General features: G+C 41.5%; 1 protein-coding gene across 1 annotated transcript in view; it reads left to right on the top strand.

Moving 5' to 3' along the window:
- Positions 1–16993, top strand: part of GRM5 (glutamate metabotropic receptor 5) — a 265562-nt gene that overhangs the window by 197742 nt on the left and 50827 nt on the right. Inside the window, exons 4-6 of the mRNA XM_070749601.1 lie at positions 4069–4315; positions 6525–6693; positions 9273–9399. Of these exons, the coding sequence (XP_070605702.1) occupies positions 4069–4315; positions 6525–6693; positions 9273–9399 (543 nt within the window). The remainder of the gene's footprint in view (positions 1–4068; positions 4316–6524; positions 6694–9272; positions 9400–16993) is intronic.

Below are 16993 nucleotides of genomic sequence, written 5' to 3'. Positions count from 1 at the left end.
ACTGCAGGCCACTGAAGCTGACTTGTAGATCTGTAGGTCAGCGGTTCAAATCTCATCACCGGCTCAGGGTTGACTCAGCCTTCCATCCTTCCGAGGTGGGTAAAATGAGGTCCCAGATTGTGGGGGCAATAGCCTAGCTCTGTTTTAAAAAGTGCTATTGCTAACATGTTGTAAGCCGCACTTAGTCTAAGGAGACAGGCGGCATAAAAATTGAATAAATAAATAAATAAATATTTATATACATGATACTAGTAAAAAGAAAAATAAGAAAAAAAACATTAGATATAATAATATTCATATACATGATACTAGTAAAAAAAATATAAAGAAACATCAGGACAGGGGACGGAAGGCACGCTGGTGCACTTATGCACGCCCCATACTGACCTCTTAGGAATCGGGAAAGGTCAACAGTCAACAGTCAACAAAAGACAATGGAAGGCTAAAGTTTAAGTCGGAGCTGAACTGGAATTCTTAGAAGGTATTTTTCTGAAGGCAATAAAGGTTGAGACATGTCCTTTTCTCTCTCCCTCCCTCTCTCCAGGCTGTTCTACTTCATTCCTTCACACCTTTTCCCTTCATTTCCCATTTCAATGAACACTGCTCTAAAAATGTGTTTTCCACCGACAAAATTTCCTCGCTGGGTTAGATTTGGGTTACCCAAGTATGCTTTGTGTACTTGCAACTTTGAAACTACTATCACCCTCTTTCATAGAGAAATAATGGCTTTGGTTTCTATTTTCACAAATGAAATTTTTAAAAAAATCTTATATCAGAAAGAGGAGGCAGAGAGGAAGGATTATTATTATTATCATCATCATCATCGTCATCATTACTATTACTATTACTATTACTATTACTATTACTATTACTATTACTATTACTATTACTATTACTATTACTATTATTTCAACAATGTAATACAGCAAACGAGATCACTATGCTGGATTTTGTATTTCATCACCAATCGGGCACTTCCTATGTGATGCTTGATGTAGCGGTGAATTATGTGTGCCGATCCCAGTACAGCGGCCTTTTGCAATTGACAGGTGGAGATTTTGTCAATTCCAATGGTTTTCAAATGTCCACTGAGATCCTTTGGCACTGCGCCCAGCGTGTTCAAAGTGTTGGTTATGACCTATAAAGCCCTTCATGGCATCAGGCTAGAATACCTGTGGGACCGCCTTCTGCCGCATGAATCCCAGCGACCGGTCAAGTCCCACAGAGTTGGCCTTCTCCAGGTCCCGTCAACTAGACAATGTCGTTTGTTGAGGCCTAGGGGAAGAGCCTTCTCTATGGGGGGCCCAGCCTCCTGGAATCAACTTCCCCCAGAGATTCGTACTGCCCCACCCTCCTTGCCTCCTGCAAGAGTCTTAAGACTCATTTATGCCACCAAACCTGGCCAATGAATGTGTTCAGAGAAAGTTGATTGAATGGAATGACTGTTTTTTATGGGCTTGGGGTTTTTTTTAGATATGAAATTTAATTAATTGGATATAAGATGTGATATATTGTTTTATTATATGTTGTAAGCCGCCCCGGGTCCTTGGAGAGGGGCAGCATAAAAGTCAAATAGATGGATGGATGGATGGATGGATGGATGGATGGATGGATGGACGGACAGACGATAGACAATAGATAGATAGATAGATAGATAGATAGATAGATGATAGGTAGATAGATAGATAGATAGATAGATAGACAGACAGACAGACAGACAGACAGACAGACAGACAGACAGACAGACAGACAGATTATAGATGATAGATAGATAGATAGATAGATAGATAGATAGATAGATAGACAGATGATAGATGATAGATTGATAGATAGATAGATAGATAGATAGATAGATAGATAGATAGATAGATAGATAGATAGATAGATAGATAGATAGACAGACAGACAGACAGACAGACAGGCGACAGGCGACAGGCGACAGGCGACAGGCGATAGATAGATAGATAGATAGATAGATAGATAGATAGATAGATGATAGATAGATAGATAGATAGACAGACAGATGATAGATGATAGATAGATAGATAGATGGATGGATGGATGGATGGATGGATGGATGGATGATAGATAGATAGATAGATAGATAGATAGATAGATAGATAGATAGATAGATAGACAGACATCATTGCAGCCTTCAATGAAATCAAGCTTGACACCCCCGATCTAGGGTTTTATAAAATGGGTTTTCTTATTTTGGGGGACAGGGAGGAAATGATGGTAGGGCATGAATAGTTTCCTTGGCAAAACACTTTTCCTTTATAGATGAGTAGTATTCATTAACTTCCAGAGGAAAGGGTGAGGAAGAGCCCCATTTGCAATTATTTATTGTGGCTGTTGTCTCTACCAGGTCCTTCTGCGTTCAGTGGCTTTCCTTGTTTCGAACAGAAAGTGGTTTCTCTACCCAACCTCTTTCAAGCCGCCACACAGGGGGAGGCTTTCCAAACACTTGCTTTGACCTTGGCAGGCCACTTCAGCAATCTCACCCTATTTCGTCGCCATGGCGATATTTTTGGTGGTAGGGAAATTTCTTGGTTTTTCACGGCTCACATGCCAAGGAACATTTTCTTCCCACTGTTCTTTTTAAGCGAGCCTCCTTTGTTGAAATGCCAGGACTGTGGTTTGGAGGCACTTTCTGGGGAAAAAAGAAACTGGTAGGTTGACTTCCCTGAAAATCACTACTTGCTGACCCTTGTTAAAGAACGGAGAATCAGGACTGGTGTCAAACAGAACTGCAGTATTGCCTAAATACGGATATTTTTATTTATTCTACTGTAGGGTTCCAATAGAGAGAGAGAGAATAAAAGAGGGGGGGGAAACATACAACAAGCAGAGAATAAAGTGTGTTATAATAATAATAATAATAATAATAATAATAATAATAATAATAATAATAATGGTGATGATGATGATGATAGAAACATAGAAACATAGAAACATAGAAGACTTACGGCAGAAAAAGACCTCATGGTCCATCTAGTCTGCCCTTATACTATTTCCTGTATTTTATCTTACAACGGATATATGTTTATCCCAGGCATGTTTACATTCAGTTACTGTGGATTTACCAACAACGTCTGATGATGATGATGATGATGATGATGATGATAATAATAATAATAATAATAATAATAATAATAATAATAATAATAATGGTGATGATGATGATGATAATGATGATGATAATAATAATAATAATAATAATAATAATAATAATAATAATAATAATAATAATAATAATCAACATCATCATCATCATCATCATCATCATCCCCACCCTCCTCGCCTTTCATAAGTCATTAAAAAGTCATCTTTGCTGCCAGGCATGGGGAAATTAACACACACCCCAATTGTCAAGGTTGTGTATGGTTTGATTGGATTGGATTGGATTGGATTGTGTGATTAGCTTGTCATAAGGGTTTTAAATTGGATTTTTAAAAAAATTGGATTTGTACACTGTTTATGTTGTTGTGAGCCCCCCCAAGTCTTCGGAGAGGGGCGGCATACAAATCTAATAAATTATTACTATTATTATTATTATTATTAACAACAACAACAACAGTAACAATAATAACAACAACAACAACAACAGAGTTAGAAGGGACCCTGGAGGTCTTCTAGTCCAACCCCCTGCTTAGGCAGGAAACCCTACATTACTTCAGACAAATGGTTATCCAACATCTTCTTTAAAACTTCCAGTGTTGGAGAATTCACAACTTCTGGAGGCAAGCCATTCCACTGATTAATTGTTCTACTTGTCAGGAAATTTCTCCTTAGTTCTAAGTTACTTCTCTCCTTGTTTAGTTTCCACCCATTGCTTCTTGTTCAGGTGCTTTGGAGAATAGATTGACTCCTTCTTCTTTGTGGCAGCCCCTGAGATATTGGAAGACTGCTATCGTGTCTCCCCTGGTCCTTCTTCTCATTAAACTAGCCATGCCCAGTTCTTGCAACCGTTCTTCATATGGTTTAGCCTCTAATCCCCTAATCATCTTTGCCGCTTTTTGTAAAATCAGAAATAGTGGTGATCATTACGTCTTCTTTCTTCCACAGGTAATTTGTCCTTAGGAACACAACATGTCCAAGATTCCAAGATGGGTTTTGTCATCAATGCAATATACTCCATGGCGCACGGCCTCCATAACATGCAAACGGTCCTGTGTCCAGGCTACGCGGGTCTTTGTGACGCCATGAAGCCAATTGATGGACGGAAACTCCTGGATTCGCTGATGAAGTCCAATTTCACCGGGGTGTCTGGAGATATGATCTCGTTTGATGAGAATGGAGATTCACCAGGACGGTACAGTAGATATTTCACCATCTAGAAAACCCATAGTTCATTTAGTGACCGTTGCAAGTTACAATGACACAGAAAGAAGTGACTTTAGAATAGAATAGAATTTTTATTGGCCAAGTGTGATTGGACACACAAGGAATTTGTCTTGGTGCATATGCTCTCAACGTACATAAAATAAAATATACATTTGTCAAGAATCATGTGGTACAACACTTAATGATTGTCATAGGGGTCAAATAAGCAATGAAGAAGCAATATTAATAAAAATCTTAGGATATAAGCAACAAGTTCCAGGCATACAGTCAACATGGGAGGAAATGGGTGATAGGAATGATGAGAAAAACTAGTAGAATAGAAGTGCAGATTTAGTAGAAAGTCTGACAGGGTTGAGGGAATTATTTGTTTAGTAGAGTGATGGCGTTCGGGAAAAAACTGTTTTTGTGTCTAGTTATCTTGGTGTGCAGTGCTCTGTAGCGACGTTTTGAGGGTAGGAGTTGAAACAATTTGTGTCCAGGATGTGAGGGGTCAGTAAATATTTTACCCGCCCTCTTTTTGACTCGTGCAGTATACAGGTCCTCAATGGAAGGCAGATTGGCAGCAATTGTTTTTTCTGCAATTCTGATTCTCCTCTGAAGTCTGTGTCGGTCCTGTTGGGTTGCAGCACGAAACCAGACAGTTATAGAGGTGCAGATGACAGACTTATGACCATTTTTCATACTTATGACTGTTGCGGCACCCCCATGGTCAAATCACTGCACTTGTTAACTGAACCGCATAGTTGTTAAGCAAATCCAGCTCACACACACACACACACACACACATTTTCTTTACTTATCGGAAGCCAGCAGGGAAGGTCACAAATGACTAGTACCACTTACATAAATATATGTTGATATACAGTGTTCCCTCGATTTTCGCGGGGGATGCGTTCCAAGACCACCCGCGAAAGTTGAATTTCCGCGAAGTAGAGATGCGGAAGTAAATACACTATTTTTGGCTAGGAACAGTATCACAAGCCTTCCCTTAACACTTTAAACCCCTAAATTGCAATTTCCCATTTCCTTAGCAACCATTTAGATTATTACTCACCAGGGTTATTTATTAAAGTTTATTAAAAAAAATATTTATTAAAGGCGGACAAAAGTTTGGCGATGACATATGACATCATCGGGCAGGAAAAAACGTGATGTAGGGGAAAAAAACACGTAGTATTTTTTAATTAATATTTTTGAAAAACTGTGGTATAGACTTTTTGCGAAGTTTGAACCCGCAAAAATCGAGGGAACACTGTATATTGATCACTGGTCATATCTAACATCAATCCTATTGATTTCAATTCAAGCCAAATTTAACAGCCCAATGAATACAATGCAGTGACCTTATTTTGTACCTCTTTTCTCATGGGGACCCTCAACTTGATTATGGGTTTAAATCAGGGGTGAAATCCAGCAGGTTCTAATAGGTTCTGGAAAACCAATAGTGGAAATTTTGAATGGTTTGGAGAACTGGCAAATACTACCTTTAGCTGGCCCCAGAGAAGGGTGGGAATGGAGATTTTGCAGTATCCTTCTCCTGGAGGGTGGAAGGAATGGGGATTTTGCTGTATCTTTCCCCTGGAGTGTGGAGGGAATGGGGATTTTGCAGTATCCTTCCCCTGGAGTGTGGAAGGAATGGGGATGTTGCAGTATCCTTCCCCTAGAGTGTGGGAGGAATGGAGATTTTGCAGTATCCTTCCCCTGGAGTGTGGGAGGAATGGAGATTTTGCAGTATCCTTCCCCTGGAGTGGGGAGGAAATGGAGATTTTGCAGTATCCTTCCCCTGGAGTGTGGGAGGAATGGGGATTTTGCAGTATCCTTCCCCTGAAGTGGGGAGGGAATGGGGATTTTGCAGTATCCTTCCCCTGGAGTGTGGGAGGAATGGAAATTTTGCAGTATCCTTCCCCTGGAGTGTGGAGGGAATGGGGATTTTGCAGTATCCTTCCCCTGGAGTGTGGGAGGAATGGAAATTTTGCAGTATCCTTCCCCTGAAGTGGGGAGGGAATGGGGATTTTGCAGTATCCTTCCCCAGGAGTGTGGAGGAAATGGAGATTTTGCAGTATCCTTCCCCTGCCACACCCACCAAGCCATGCCCCCAGAACTTGTAGGGAAAAATTTTGAATCCCCCCACCCCAGTTTAAGTTCAATGGAGTGATCTCTCCTTTTTTGTTGGAAAGGTATGAGATCATGAACTTTAAGAAAATGAAGAAGGATCAATATGATTACATCATTGTCGGAAGTTGGGACAACGGTGAGCTGAAGATGATGGATGAAGAAATCTGGTCGAAGAAAAGTTCTGTCATCAGATCCGTGTGCAGCGAGCCATGTGAGAAAGCAGAGATTAAGGTAAATCCACTTCATTTGGAATTGCCGATCCCACTTATTTCCTGACCCAGCCTAGGGCAACACCCCAGATCCTCACCCCCAGGCACACACCAAGGACTCCACAGTTCAAATATTGAGCTACAAATATTCTCTTCTATCAGTGTCATTGTGGAGTGGTGTGATGGCCTAGAGGTGTAGCTCTCGCCTCACAATCATTATTTATTTATTGTTAGAGTTGAAAGGGACCATGCAGGTCATCAAGTCCAACCCCCTGCCTGAGCAGGAATCCTAAAGCACCCCAGCCAAATGGCAGTCCAATCTCCTCTTGAAAGTGTCCAGAGTTGGGGAGTTCACAACATCCGCAGGCAGGTTGTTCCACTAGTTGATCGCTCTGACCATCAGGAAGTTCTTCCTTACTTCTAGGTTGAATCTCTCCTTGGTCAGCTTCCAGCCTTGTTCCTCGTCCGGCCCTCTGGTGCTCTGGAGAATAGAGTGGCCCCCTCCTCTCTGTGGCAACCCCTCATATACCTGTATACAGCTATCATGTCCCCTCTGGTCCTCCTTTTCTCTAGGCTATCCATGCCCAGTTCCCTCAATCTGTCTTCGTAAGTCTTGGTTTCAAGTCCCCTAATCATTTTGGTTGCTCTTTTCTGCACCTTCTCCAGAGTTTCAATGTCTCTTTTGAAGTGTGGTGACCAGAACTGGATGCAGTACTCCAGATGTGGTCTGACCAGGGCGTAGTAGAGTGGTATTAATACTTCCCTGGTCTTGGAGTGTATCCCCCTGTTGATGCAGCTTAGGATAGTGTTGGCTTTTTTGGCCACTGCTGCACATTGCTGGCTCATGTTTAGTTGATTATCCACCAAGACTCCAAGATCTCTTTCGCAAGACTCCAAGATCTCAATCAGGAGGCTGTGAGTTCGATCCTAGGTAGAGGTAGATATTTCTCTCTCCAGCCACACTGAAAATATATCTGCTGAACAAAACATAATGGCATTTGGCCATTAAAACACTCTGCTTGTTCCATTCAGTTGCCCAGATTCCACCCCTCATGGGATTATGGGGTTGTTAAAATACCATATTTTTCGAAAGTATAGGATGCACCAGAGTATAGGACACATCTTAGTTTTGGGGAGGAAAATAAGAGGGAAATGTGCCTACTAGATACTCATCTGGCTAGTGTCCTTAATCTGGTCAGCTTTGGCGCATAACTTTATCCCCAGATTAGACCTTTTAAAAATAATGAAAAATTACAATGAAAGTTACAATGAAAGAGCTTGCAAGCCAGTAAGCTCTGGGAATATTGTTAGCACCTGGTTAGGGCTGGAAAGAAACTTATTTGGAGCAAGTAGTGCAATGGGGAAAAAGCCAGTAAAGTCTTAGGACTGGAAAAACATTCTTCACACGGAGTAACAATGAAAGAGCTTGCAAGCTGTTAAGAGCTGGGAAAATCGTTAGCACCTGGTTAGGACTGGAAAGAAACTTATTTAGAGCAAGTAGAGCAATGGGGGGAAAGCCAATAAAGTCTTAGGACTGGAAAAACATTCTTCACAGAGATTAACATTGAAAGAGCTTGCAAGCTGTTAAGAGCTGGGAAAAGCGTTAGCACCTGGTTAGGGCTGGAAAGAAACTTATTTGGAGCAAGTAGAGCAATGGGGGGAAAGCCAATAAAGTCTTAGGACTGGAAAAACATTCTTTGCAGAGAGTAACATTGAAAGAGCTTGCAAGCTGTTAAGAGCTGGGAAAATCGTTAGCACCTGGTTAGGGCTGGAAAGAAAAATATTTGGAGCAAGTAGATCAATGGGGGAAAAGCCAGTAAAGTCTTAGGACTGGAAAAAACATTCATCGCAGAGAGTAACAATGAAAGAGCTTGCAAGCTGTTAAGAGCTGGGAAAAGCGTTAGCACCTGGTTAGGGCTGGAAAGAAACTTATTCAGAGCAAGTAGAGCAATGAAAAAAAGCCTGCAAAGACTTAGGATTGGAAAAAAAAAACATTCTTTGCAGATTGTAACAATGAAAAACCCCACAAAGTAAGAGTTGGGTAGATCATTAGCACTTAGTTAGGGCTGGGGGGAAAAACTTCAGGGGAAAAAAAATGCTACATTCATAGTATAAGACGCACCCAAATTTTCATCCTGTTTTAGGGAGGAAAAAGGTATGTTTTGTACTCTGAAAAGTATGATAAGATGATGATAATGATAATGACCAGTGTCGTTGTGAGTTGGGGATGCTATATAAATTTGTTTAAAACATAAAAATGCATAAATAAATAAATAAAGCAAATGGCAGAACTTGGAATTCAGCATAATGTCCGTTCTCTCTTGCAATTCCAAGGCAGGAACTGACCTATAGATTTTAAACAACCATGATCGTAAATGACCAAGATGAGCAGGAATGAATGAGTTGGAGTGCAAAACTCAGCCCCCAAGGGGGACATAACCGGAAAACTCATCTCTATAAAATGGGCAAAGAATTCAAAACCATCATGAACAACTTTGGTCCTTTGGTTAAAAAAATGGACAGGTGTCATAAAACAGCACAAAAGCAGTGTCATTTTTTAATAAGAAATTTACAAACAGGTTTGTTGTGCGTTCTTCCCAGGTGATCCGCAAGGGAGAAGTTAGCTGTTGTTGGACCTGTACCCGATGCAAAGACAACGAGTTTGTCTTTGATGAATACACCTGCAAGGCTTGTGAGCTGGGATCCTGGCCCAACCATGACCTCACAGGTAGGTGCAGAATAAGAGAAGATTGACTCACCTATAGGAATGGCAACAGAACATTGAATTTTTGAAGATTTATGTTGAAGCAAATGGGGTGTTCTGGAAAGAGGCTTATGCCATTATTCCTCCTCCTCCTCTTTCTTTTGTCCCTCCTCCTCCTCCTCCTCCTTGTCTCCCCTCCTCTTCCTCCTTTTCTTCATCTTCCTCCTCCTCCATCCCTTCTTTTCTTCCTCCTCCCCTCCTCTTCTTCTTTCTCCTCATCTCCCCTGGGAGATGGAGGAGGAGGAAGACGAAGAAGAGGGGAGATGATGAGGATTAGATTAGATTAGATTTATTGGATTTATATGCCGCCCCGAGTTTGCGGAGAGGGGCGGCATATAAATCCAATAAATCTAATCTAATCTAATCCTCATCATCTCCCCTCTTCTTCTTCTTCCTCCTCATCCCACCTTTTCCTCTTCCTTTTCTTCCTCTTCCTCCTCTTCTCCTCCCCTCCTTCTTTTCTTCTTCCTCCTCCTCCTCCATCCCTCCTTTTCCCCCTCCTCTCCCTCTCCTCTCCCTCCTTCCCTCCCCCCCCCAATCACATCAGCATGTATAATTATATGAAGCTCAACATTTTGGCTTTTATTTCATCCCATCATTTTACAACTTTCTTTCTGTCTTCAAACTGTATTCGTGAAAATTGTGGGATTCACTGGATCTCATTCTCTGGGTACCTTTGATAGTTGTGCATGGATTTACCCAATTAAGGTAAAGGTGAAGATTTTCCCTGTCTAGTTGTGTCTGACTAGGGAGAGGAGGGGCAGGGGTCCGTGCTTATCTCTGTTTCATAGCCAAGTAAAAAGCTCCAGCCTACAGTATGATTGGGTTGAGATGAATCGGTTTTGTTGTATATATATATTGGGCTTTAAGATTGGTTTTTAAATTGGGTTTCTGATAGGACGGTTGGGGTTTTTTATAATTATCTGATTGTATTGTTTCTTACCTTGTAAGCTGCCCTGGGTCTGCGGAGAAGGGTGACCTAGAAATCCAATCAATCAATCAATCAATCAATCAATCAATAAAGGAGCCAGCATTCTCTGAAAACTCTTACATAGTCATGTGGCCAGCATGACTATACGCCAAGAGGAGGAGTCTTCGGAGAGGGGTGGCATACAAATCTAATAAATAAATAAAATAAATAAGATGCACAGAACCCTGTTACCTTCCCACCAGTGGTACCTATTTATCTAGTCGCATTTGCATGGTTTCAGATGGCTAGTTGGCAGGAACTGGGGCAGAAACTGGATCTTATCCCATCATGCCATACTTGGGCCTTGAACATCTCGCCTTCTAGTATAGACAAACCCAGCATCTTACCAGAAGTAAGTTTCAGCCGGTTCTGATCAATTCTGGAGAACCGGTAGTGGAAATTTTGAGTAATTCGGAGAACCATTAGTGGAAATTTTGAGTAGTTCAGAGAACCAGTAGCAGAAAATTTTAGTAATTTAGAGAACTGGTAAATACCACCTCTGACTGGCCCTGCCCCATCTATTCTCTGCCTCTTGAGTTCCAGTTGATCGGGAGGAAATAGATTTTGTAGTAACCTTTCCCTGGAGTGGGGACGGAGTGGAGATTTTACAGTTTCCTTCCCCTGCCATACCCACCAAGCCACACCCACAGAACTGGTAGTAAAAATAATTGAATCCCACCACTGATCTTAACCATTAGGCAACACAGCCCCTTTTTGACTCTAAAAGGAGATTGTTACTAATATACAAATGTTGTGGTTGGCTCTGGCCCAGCTCCTGCCCCAGGGAATGGGGAGGTGGATGCAGGGAAAAATTCAACATGTCATACGCCTGTGTTATTGCCGACAGAGTCAGTTCAGAGTCTAGTTTCCTCAGACGAAGAAGAAGGTGGGAGTGACTCGGCAGAGGAGGGCTTGGCACACAGCCCAGGCAGTCAATCTCCCTTATCTTTCGTTGATTCAGATGATGACATTTTGGACCCATTCAAGCACAGAATTATGTGTAGAAGAGACCAAGTAAGAACATATTACAGGAAATAAGGGAGGCCACCTGTGTTTGGGTGGGGCTCCAGTAAATAGGGCTGCTGCTATAAATAGCAGCATGTGGGTTTGGCCATTGTGGAAGAGTATCTGATCGCAGTTCTTCAGGAATCCTGTGTTGCTGTTTTCTGGACTTTGTTTGTTGATTTTTCATGCCTTTGAAACCAAAGCAGAGCAAAGTGTGTGTGTGTGTGTTTCACTTTGTGGAAGAAGAAGGGCTGTGACGTTCTTCACAGCTGCAAGCTAAGTACTTAAGGTCTGATAAGGGACTTGTACAGACTACCAGGTTTTTTTGGGACAAGTGCTCTTTGCAATACAAAAAGAGTGCTTAGTTTATTTTGAATTTTGTGATAAAGAACATTGTTTTGAATTTTCAAACGTACCCTTGAATTTTGGGGAGACTCCTACCAGCGAGCCCGGCAGAACATACAAATATCAAGACTTAATAATGTCAGTGAAGATACTTTGATTTCTACTGTGTCCCAAAAACCACACATTTTATTTATGCTTTTCTCCCATTCCCGTCTGGGTAATAACTGATTAAGAGATGAGTAAAATTTTCAACCATCTGTTTCTTTTAGTATTCTCTACATCTTTGCTCTGCCTTCCTTTTTTGCAGTCCCGTTAAAAAAAATTAAAATCTCATCCCGGAAAAATGAATGCCAGGGGTTGGCTGTGGCTTTTTTTTCTTTCTTCTAAAGCGACCTGTTCGATTTGGTTGCAGTCCACAGAGCTTTGCAATGTTTTTCTATAGCAATGAAAGCAGGCAAGAACCTGATGCCACCTGAAAATAAATTGGTCCCTGTGCAAGCATTCGTAGGGACCATTTGCAGGATGCATAAAACATCGGATTGCTCTCCATTCGCTGTCAAGACTCAGCCTGTCATTTAAGGTCACCATTCTAACAATCTGGTTTTTGTATTTCTATATGTTTGTGAGCCGCCCTGAGTCCTCAGAGAAGGGCGGGATATAAGTCAAATGAATGAATGAATGAATGAATGAATGAATGAATGAATGAATGAATGAATGAATGAATGAATAGGGCAGGGGTAAAATCTTCTGCGAGTTGCCACTGTTTTGCTGCCCAAACATGCATGGTGTATGCCAGACGCACACTGCACAGTGTACCAGGGGTGGGTTGTAACTTATCTCACTGCAAGTTCGCTTCCACCCATGCCGCCAAAAAAAATCTGCATTTTTTTTAAAAAAACCCAAAAAAGAAGGTGGCGACTGCATTGTGTATCACCCAGGCTAAGATATCCCAAGTATGGTCCCTTGGTCATGTATGCATTGCATAATTCTCTTTTATTTTTTATTCCCTTTCCTTCCTCCTTCCCTCTCTCTTTTCCCTACTCTCTCTCTCTTTTTCTCCTCATTTTCTATCTCTCCTTTCCTTTCGCTTCCCTTCGCTTCCCTTCCCTTCCCTCTTCTCTTTTCTTCTCTTTTCTTCTCTTCTCTTCTTTCTCCTCTCCTCTCCTCTCTCTTCTCATCTCTTCTTTCTCCTCTCCTCCCCTTCCTTTCCTCCCTTTCCCTCTCCTCTCCTCTTCTATTCCATTCCCTTCTTTCTCCTCTCCTCTCCCCCTTCCCTCCCTTCTCTTCTCTTCCCTCTCCTCCCCTCCTTTTCCCCATCCCTTCCTTTTCCCTCCCTTTCCCTCCCTTCCCTGTAAATCTATTTTTTTCTTGTTTTTGACAGCGTGGAAACAATTAATTGAGATAAGATCAAATTGGGACAGAAAACATTTCAAGGAGTATTTATATCCTTGAACACAAGATTATTGAGGAGGTATCAATCACAATTTAGGTTTAGCGAAATTGTGATTGATACATTATTTTATTGTGTGAATTGTATGGAGTGTTTATTATTTGGGACAACTTTATAAAAAATGGATACAAATTGAAAAAAAATCCTAAAGGAGCGGATTTGGTAGTTGAAGTTTAGAAGAATCTATAGTGCTGTGATGGTGAACCTTGGGCATGCGTGCCAGAATTGACACACATAGCCATCTCTCCAAGCATCTGAGCCATCACCTGTCGCTCTTTTGATTCTGGCATTGCTGGCTAGCTTTATTCATCAATATTTGCTTTAAATCTCACAGTCTCAAAATGGGTGAGCAGTGTGGTCGGGCAGTAGGAAAAGCAAGTAGGATGCTTGGCTGCATAGCTAGAGGTATAACAAGCAGGAAGAGGGAGATTGTGATCCCCTTATATAGAGCGCTGGTGAGACCACATCTGGAATACTGTGTTCAGTTCTGGAGACTTCCCCTACAAAAAAATATTGACAAAATTGAACGGGTCCAAAGACGGGCTACAAGAATGGTGGAAGGTCTTAAGCATAAAACGTATCAGGAAAGACTTCATGAACTCAATCTGTATAGTCTGGAGGACAGAAGGAAAAGGAGGGACATGATCGAAACATTTAAATATGTTAAAGGGTTAAATAAGGTTCAGGGGGGAAGTGTTTTTAATACGAAAGTGAACACAAGAACAAGGGGACACAATCTGAAGTTAGTTGGGAGAAAGATCAAAAGCAACGTGAGAAAATATTATTTCACTGAAAGAGTAGTAGATCCTTGGAACAAACTTCCAGCAGACGTGGTTGGTAAATCCACAGTAACTGAATTTAAACATGCCTGGGATAAACATATATGCATTGTAAGATAAAATACAGGAAATAGTATAAGGGCAGACTAGATGGACCATGAGGTCTTTTTCTGCCGTCTTCTATGTTTCTATGTTTCTATATTAATGCTAAAAGTGAAAGCAAATTGCCTTTAGAGGGAGGACACGCTTGTCGAGAAGGCAAGTATTGTCCGCAGACTGGTTTTCTCTTCTCTTGGTCTCTTCCTGGTTGATTATTTTTTTTCCCTTGGGTTATTACTGTTTTTGAACAGTTCTCGGAGGAGGAAAACAAGACCAACTTACAGACCTTGTGATTAGCGCAGCAGGTTAAAAAAATGTTAGTTTCAGTAGCTTAGCGGGGGGGGAAACCAGAAGAGAGTCAATGTTATTAAGTCCACCAGCCTTTGATTAACCTTCGCTCTGAGCAGACATTTTTCATTCTTCCTGTCCTCCAGATGTGCTAATGGTTTGATTTTTAAGATGATAGAAATGCAGGTATAGTAGTACTTCTACTTAAGGATGCCTCTATTTAAGAACTTTTCTAGATAAGAACCGGGTGCTCAAGATTTTTTTGACTCTTCTTAAGAACCATTTTCTACTTAAGAACCCGAGCCCGGAACAAAATTCCCAGGAAATCTGAGAGCGACACAAACGCCCGGCCAGTTTCCTGCCATTTGCCCTTTAATCCTGGCCATCTCAGGCTTTTCTGGGCTGCCAGAGGAGCCTTTCGGTGGCGCTTAAGGAGGCTTTGGCAGCCCAGAGCGAACAAAGCATTTTCTTTTATCTGGGCACTTGGAGAGGGAATAAACCACTTCACTGTGGTGACTCCCTCACACTGCCTCCCATACACCCGGCGCGAGGTTGCCTCCTGGAGCGTCTGGGCGCGGAAAGGCAAAAGGGGGCGCTCGTCTCACCTTCTTTCTTCGGCAGCGACTCTCCTCCTCGTCTTCTTCCTCCTCCTCCTCCCACCCAAATTCTGAACTTTTATTTCTTTCCTAATGGGTTTGCACGTATTATTTGCTTTTATATTGATTCATATGGGAAAAATTGCTTCTACTTACAAACTTTTCTACTTAAGAACCTGGTCACGGAACAAATTAAGTTCTTAAGTAGAGGTGCCACTGTACTAGATGAATGGATGATAGAGACAGATGATGGATGGATGGATGGATGGATGGATGGGTGGGTGGTAGATGGGGGGACGGATTGAAAGATAGACAGACAGACAGACTGTTTCCCTAAAATAAGACATCCCCTGATAATAAGTCCAATTGGGCTTTTGAGCGCATGGCAATAAGGGCAAGCACTTATTTCAGGGTTCAAAAAATGTAAGACAGGGTCTTATTTTGGGGAAAACACAATAGATAGATGATAGGATTATTATGAAAAGAAAGAAAATCAGTTTTTAGCATTATACTGTCCCCTTCCTCCTAATTAGCAGTGGGTTCTGGATCCTTTCGTTGCCGGTTCGCTCAGGGTTGTGTTATGCATAAGGTGATCAGATATCCCGCTTTCCGTGGCACAGTCACACTTTTTCATAAACTGTCCCATGTCCCACGCCTTTTCAGAAATGTCACAATTTTCTTTCCACCCTCCTCTCTCTCCTCTATGGTGACTTCCTCTGTACTTCCTGTGTCTCCCAGGTTGTACTTCCTGTGTCTCCCAATACTTCCTGTGTCTCCCAGGTTGTACTTCCTGTGTTTCCCAGTACTTCCTGTCTCTCTCTCAGGGTAGTCCTGCTCGCAGGATGCTGCCTGTACATTGCGGAGAGGTGAGGGCGTCCCCCGGAGAGAAAGGGAGGGCGGATGAGAGAGAGAAAAAAATGAAGAGAAATGTTTTTTGGGGGGGTCCGCCCCAAGTCAATGGTGTCCCACTTCAGCAACTTAAAAATCTGTTCACTTTAGTTAAAATAATAATAATAATAATAATTTATTAGATTTGTATGCCGCTCCTCTCCGCAGCATTCAAACAATAGCTTCTGTGCATACGCAGAAGCAAAGTCCAAGATGGCGGCACTACGGAGACACCAACAGAACTGGCTCTATGACATCATCGCCGAGTTATTTACAGTTCCAAAGAACCAGTTACATACTTCACAAGAAGAGCCCTTCATTCCTCCACGTGAAACAGAATACCCGACGAAACTAGACTTACAATCCTGGGTCTTAAAAGCTTAGAACTACAACGCCTTAAACATGACCTAATTATTGCCCACAAGATCATATGCTGCAGCGTCCTGCCTGTCAAAGACTATGTCAGCTTCAAACACAACCACACAAGAGCACACAACAGATTCAAGCTTAATATTAACCGCTCCAAACTTGACTGTAAAAAATATGACTTTAGTAATCGGGTTGTCGAAGCATGGAACTCATTACCGGACTCTGTAATATCATCCCCTAACCCCCAAACATTTTACCCTTAGACTGTCCACAGTTGACCTCTCCGGATTCCTAAGAGGTCAGTAAGGGGCATACATAAGCGCACTAGAGTGCCTTCCGTCCCCTGTCCTATAGTCTCTCCTATATAAGGGTTTTTAATCTTTTTTATTAAATTGGATTGTTACATATTGTTTTACCATTGTTGTTAGCCGCCCCAAGTCTGCGGAGAGGGGCGGCATACAAATCCAATTAATAATAATAATAATAATAATAATAATAATAATAATAATAATAATAATATCTCATATATCTTCTCTACTATATCCTCTATAACCTTCATTGAGTATTATTGTGTATTGGACAAAATAAATAAATAAATAAAATTTAAAAAACCAGTAGGAACCCACCTCTGCTCCTAATTTTCCTTCTAAAAGTTAACACGTGCCTTGAATGATGCACAGAAAAAATGAATAATTCTAGCAACTGGCAATTAGAATTCACATTTGGTACGAAACTTCAGCTTCTGGCTATCGTATAAGTTATGACTCCA

This window comes from Erythrolamprus reginae, chromosome 4 (assembly GCF_031021105.1).
Source record: "Erythrolamprus reginae isolate rEryReg1 chromosome 4, rEryReg1.hap1, whole genome shotgun sequence".
Lineage (NCBI taxonomy): Eukaryota > Metazoa > Chordata > Lepidosauria > Squamata > Dipsadidae > Erythrolamprus > Erythrolamprus reginae.
This window is presented reverse-complemented; position numbering and strand designations above follow the sequence as displayed.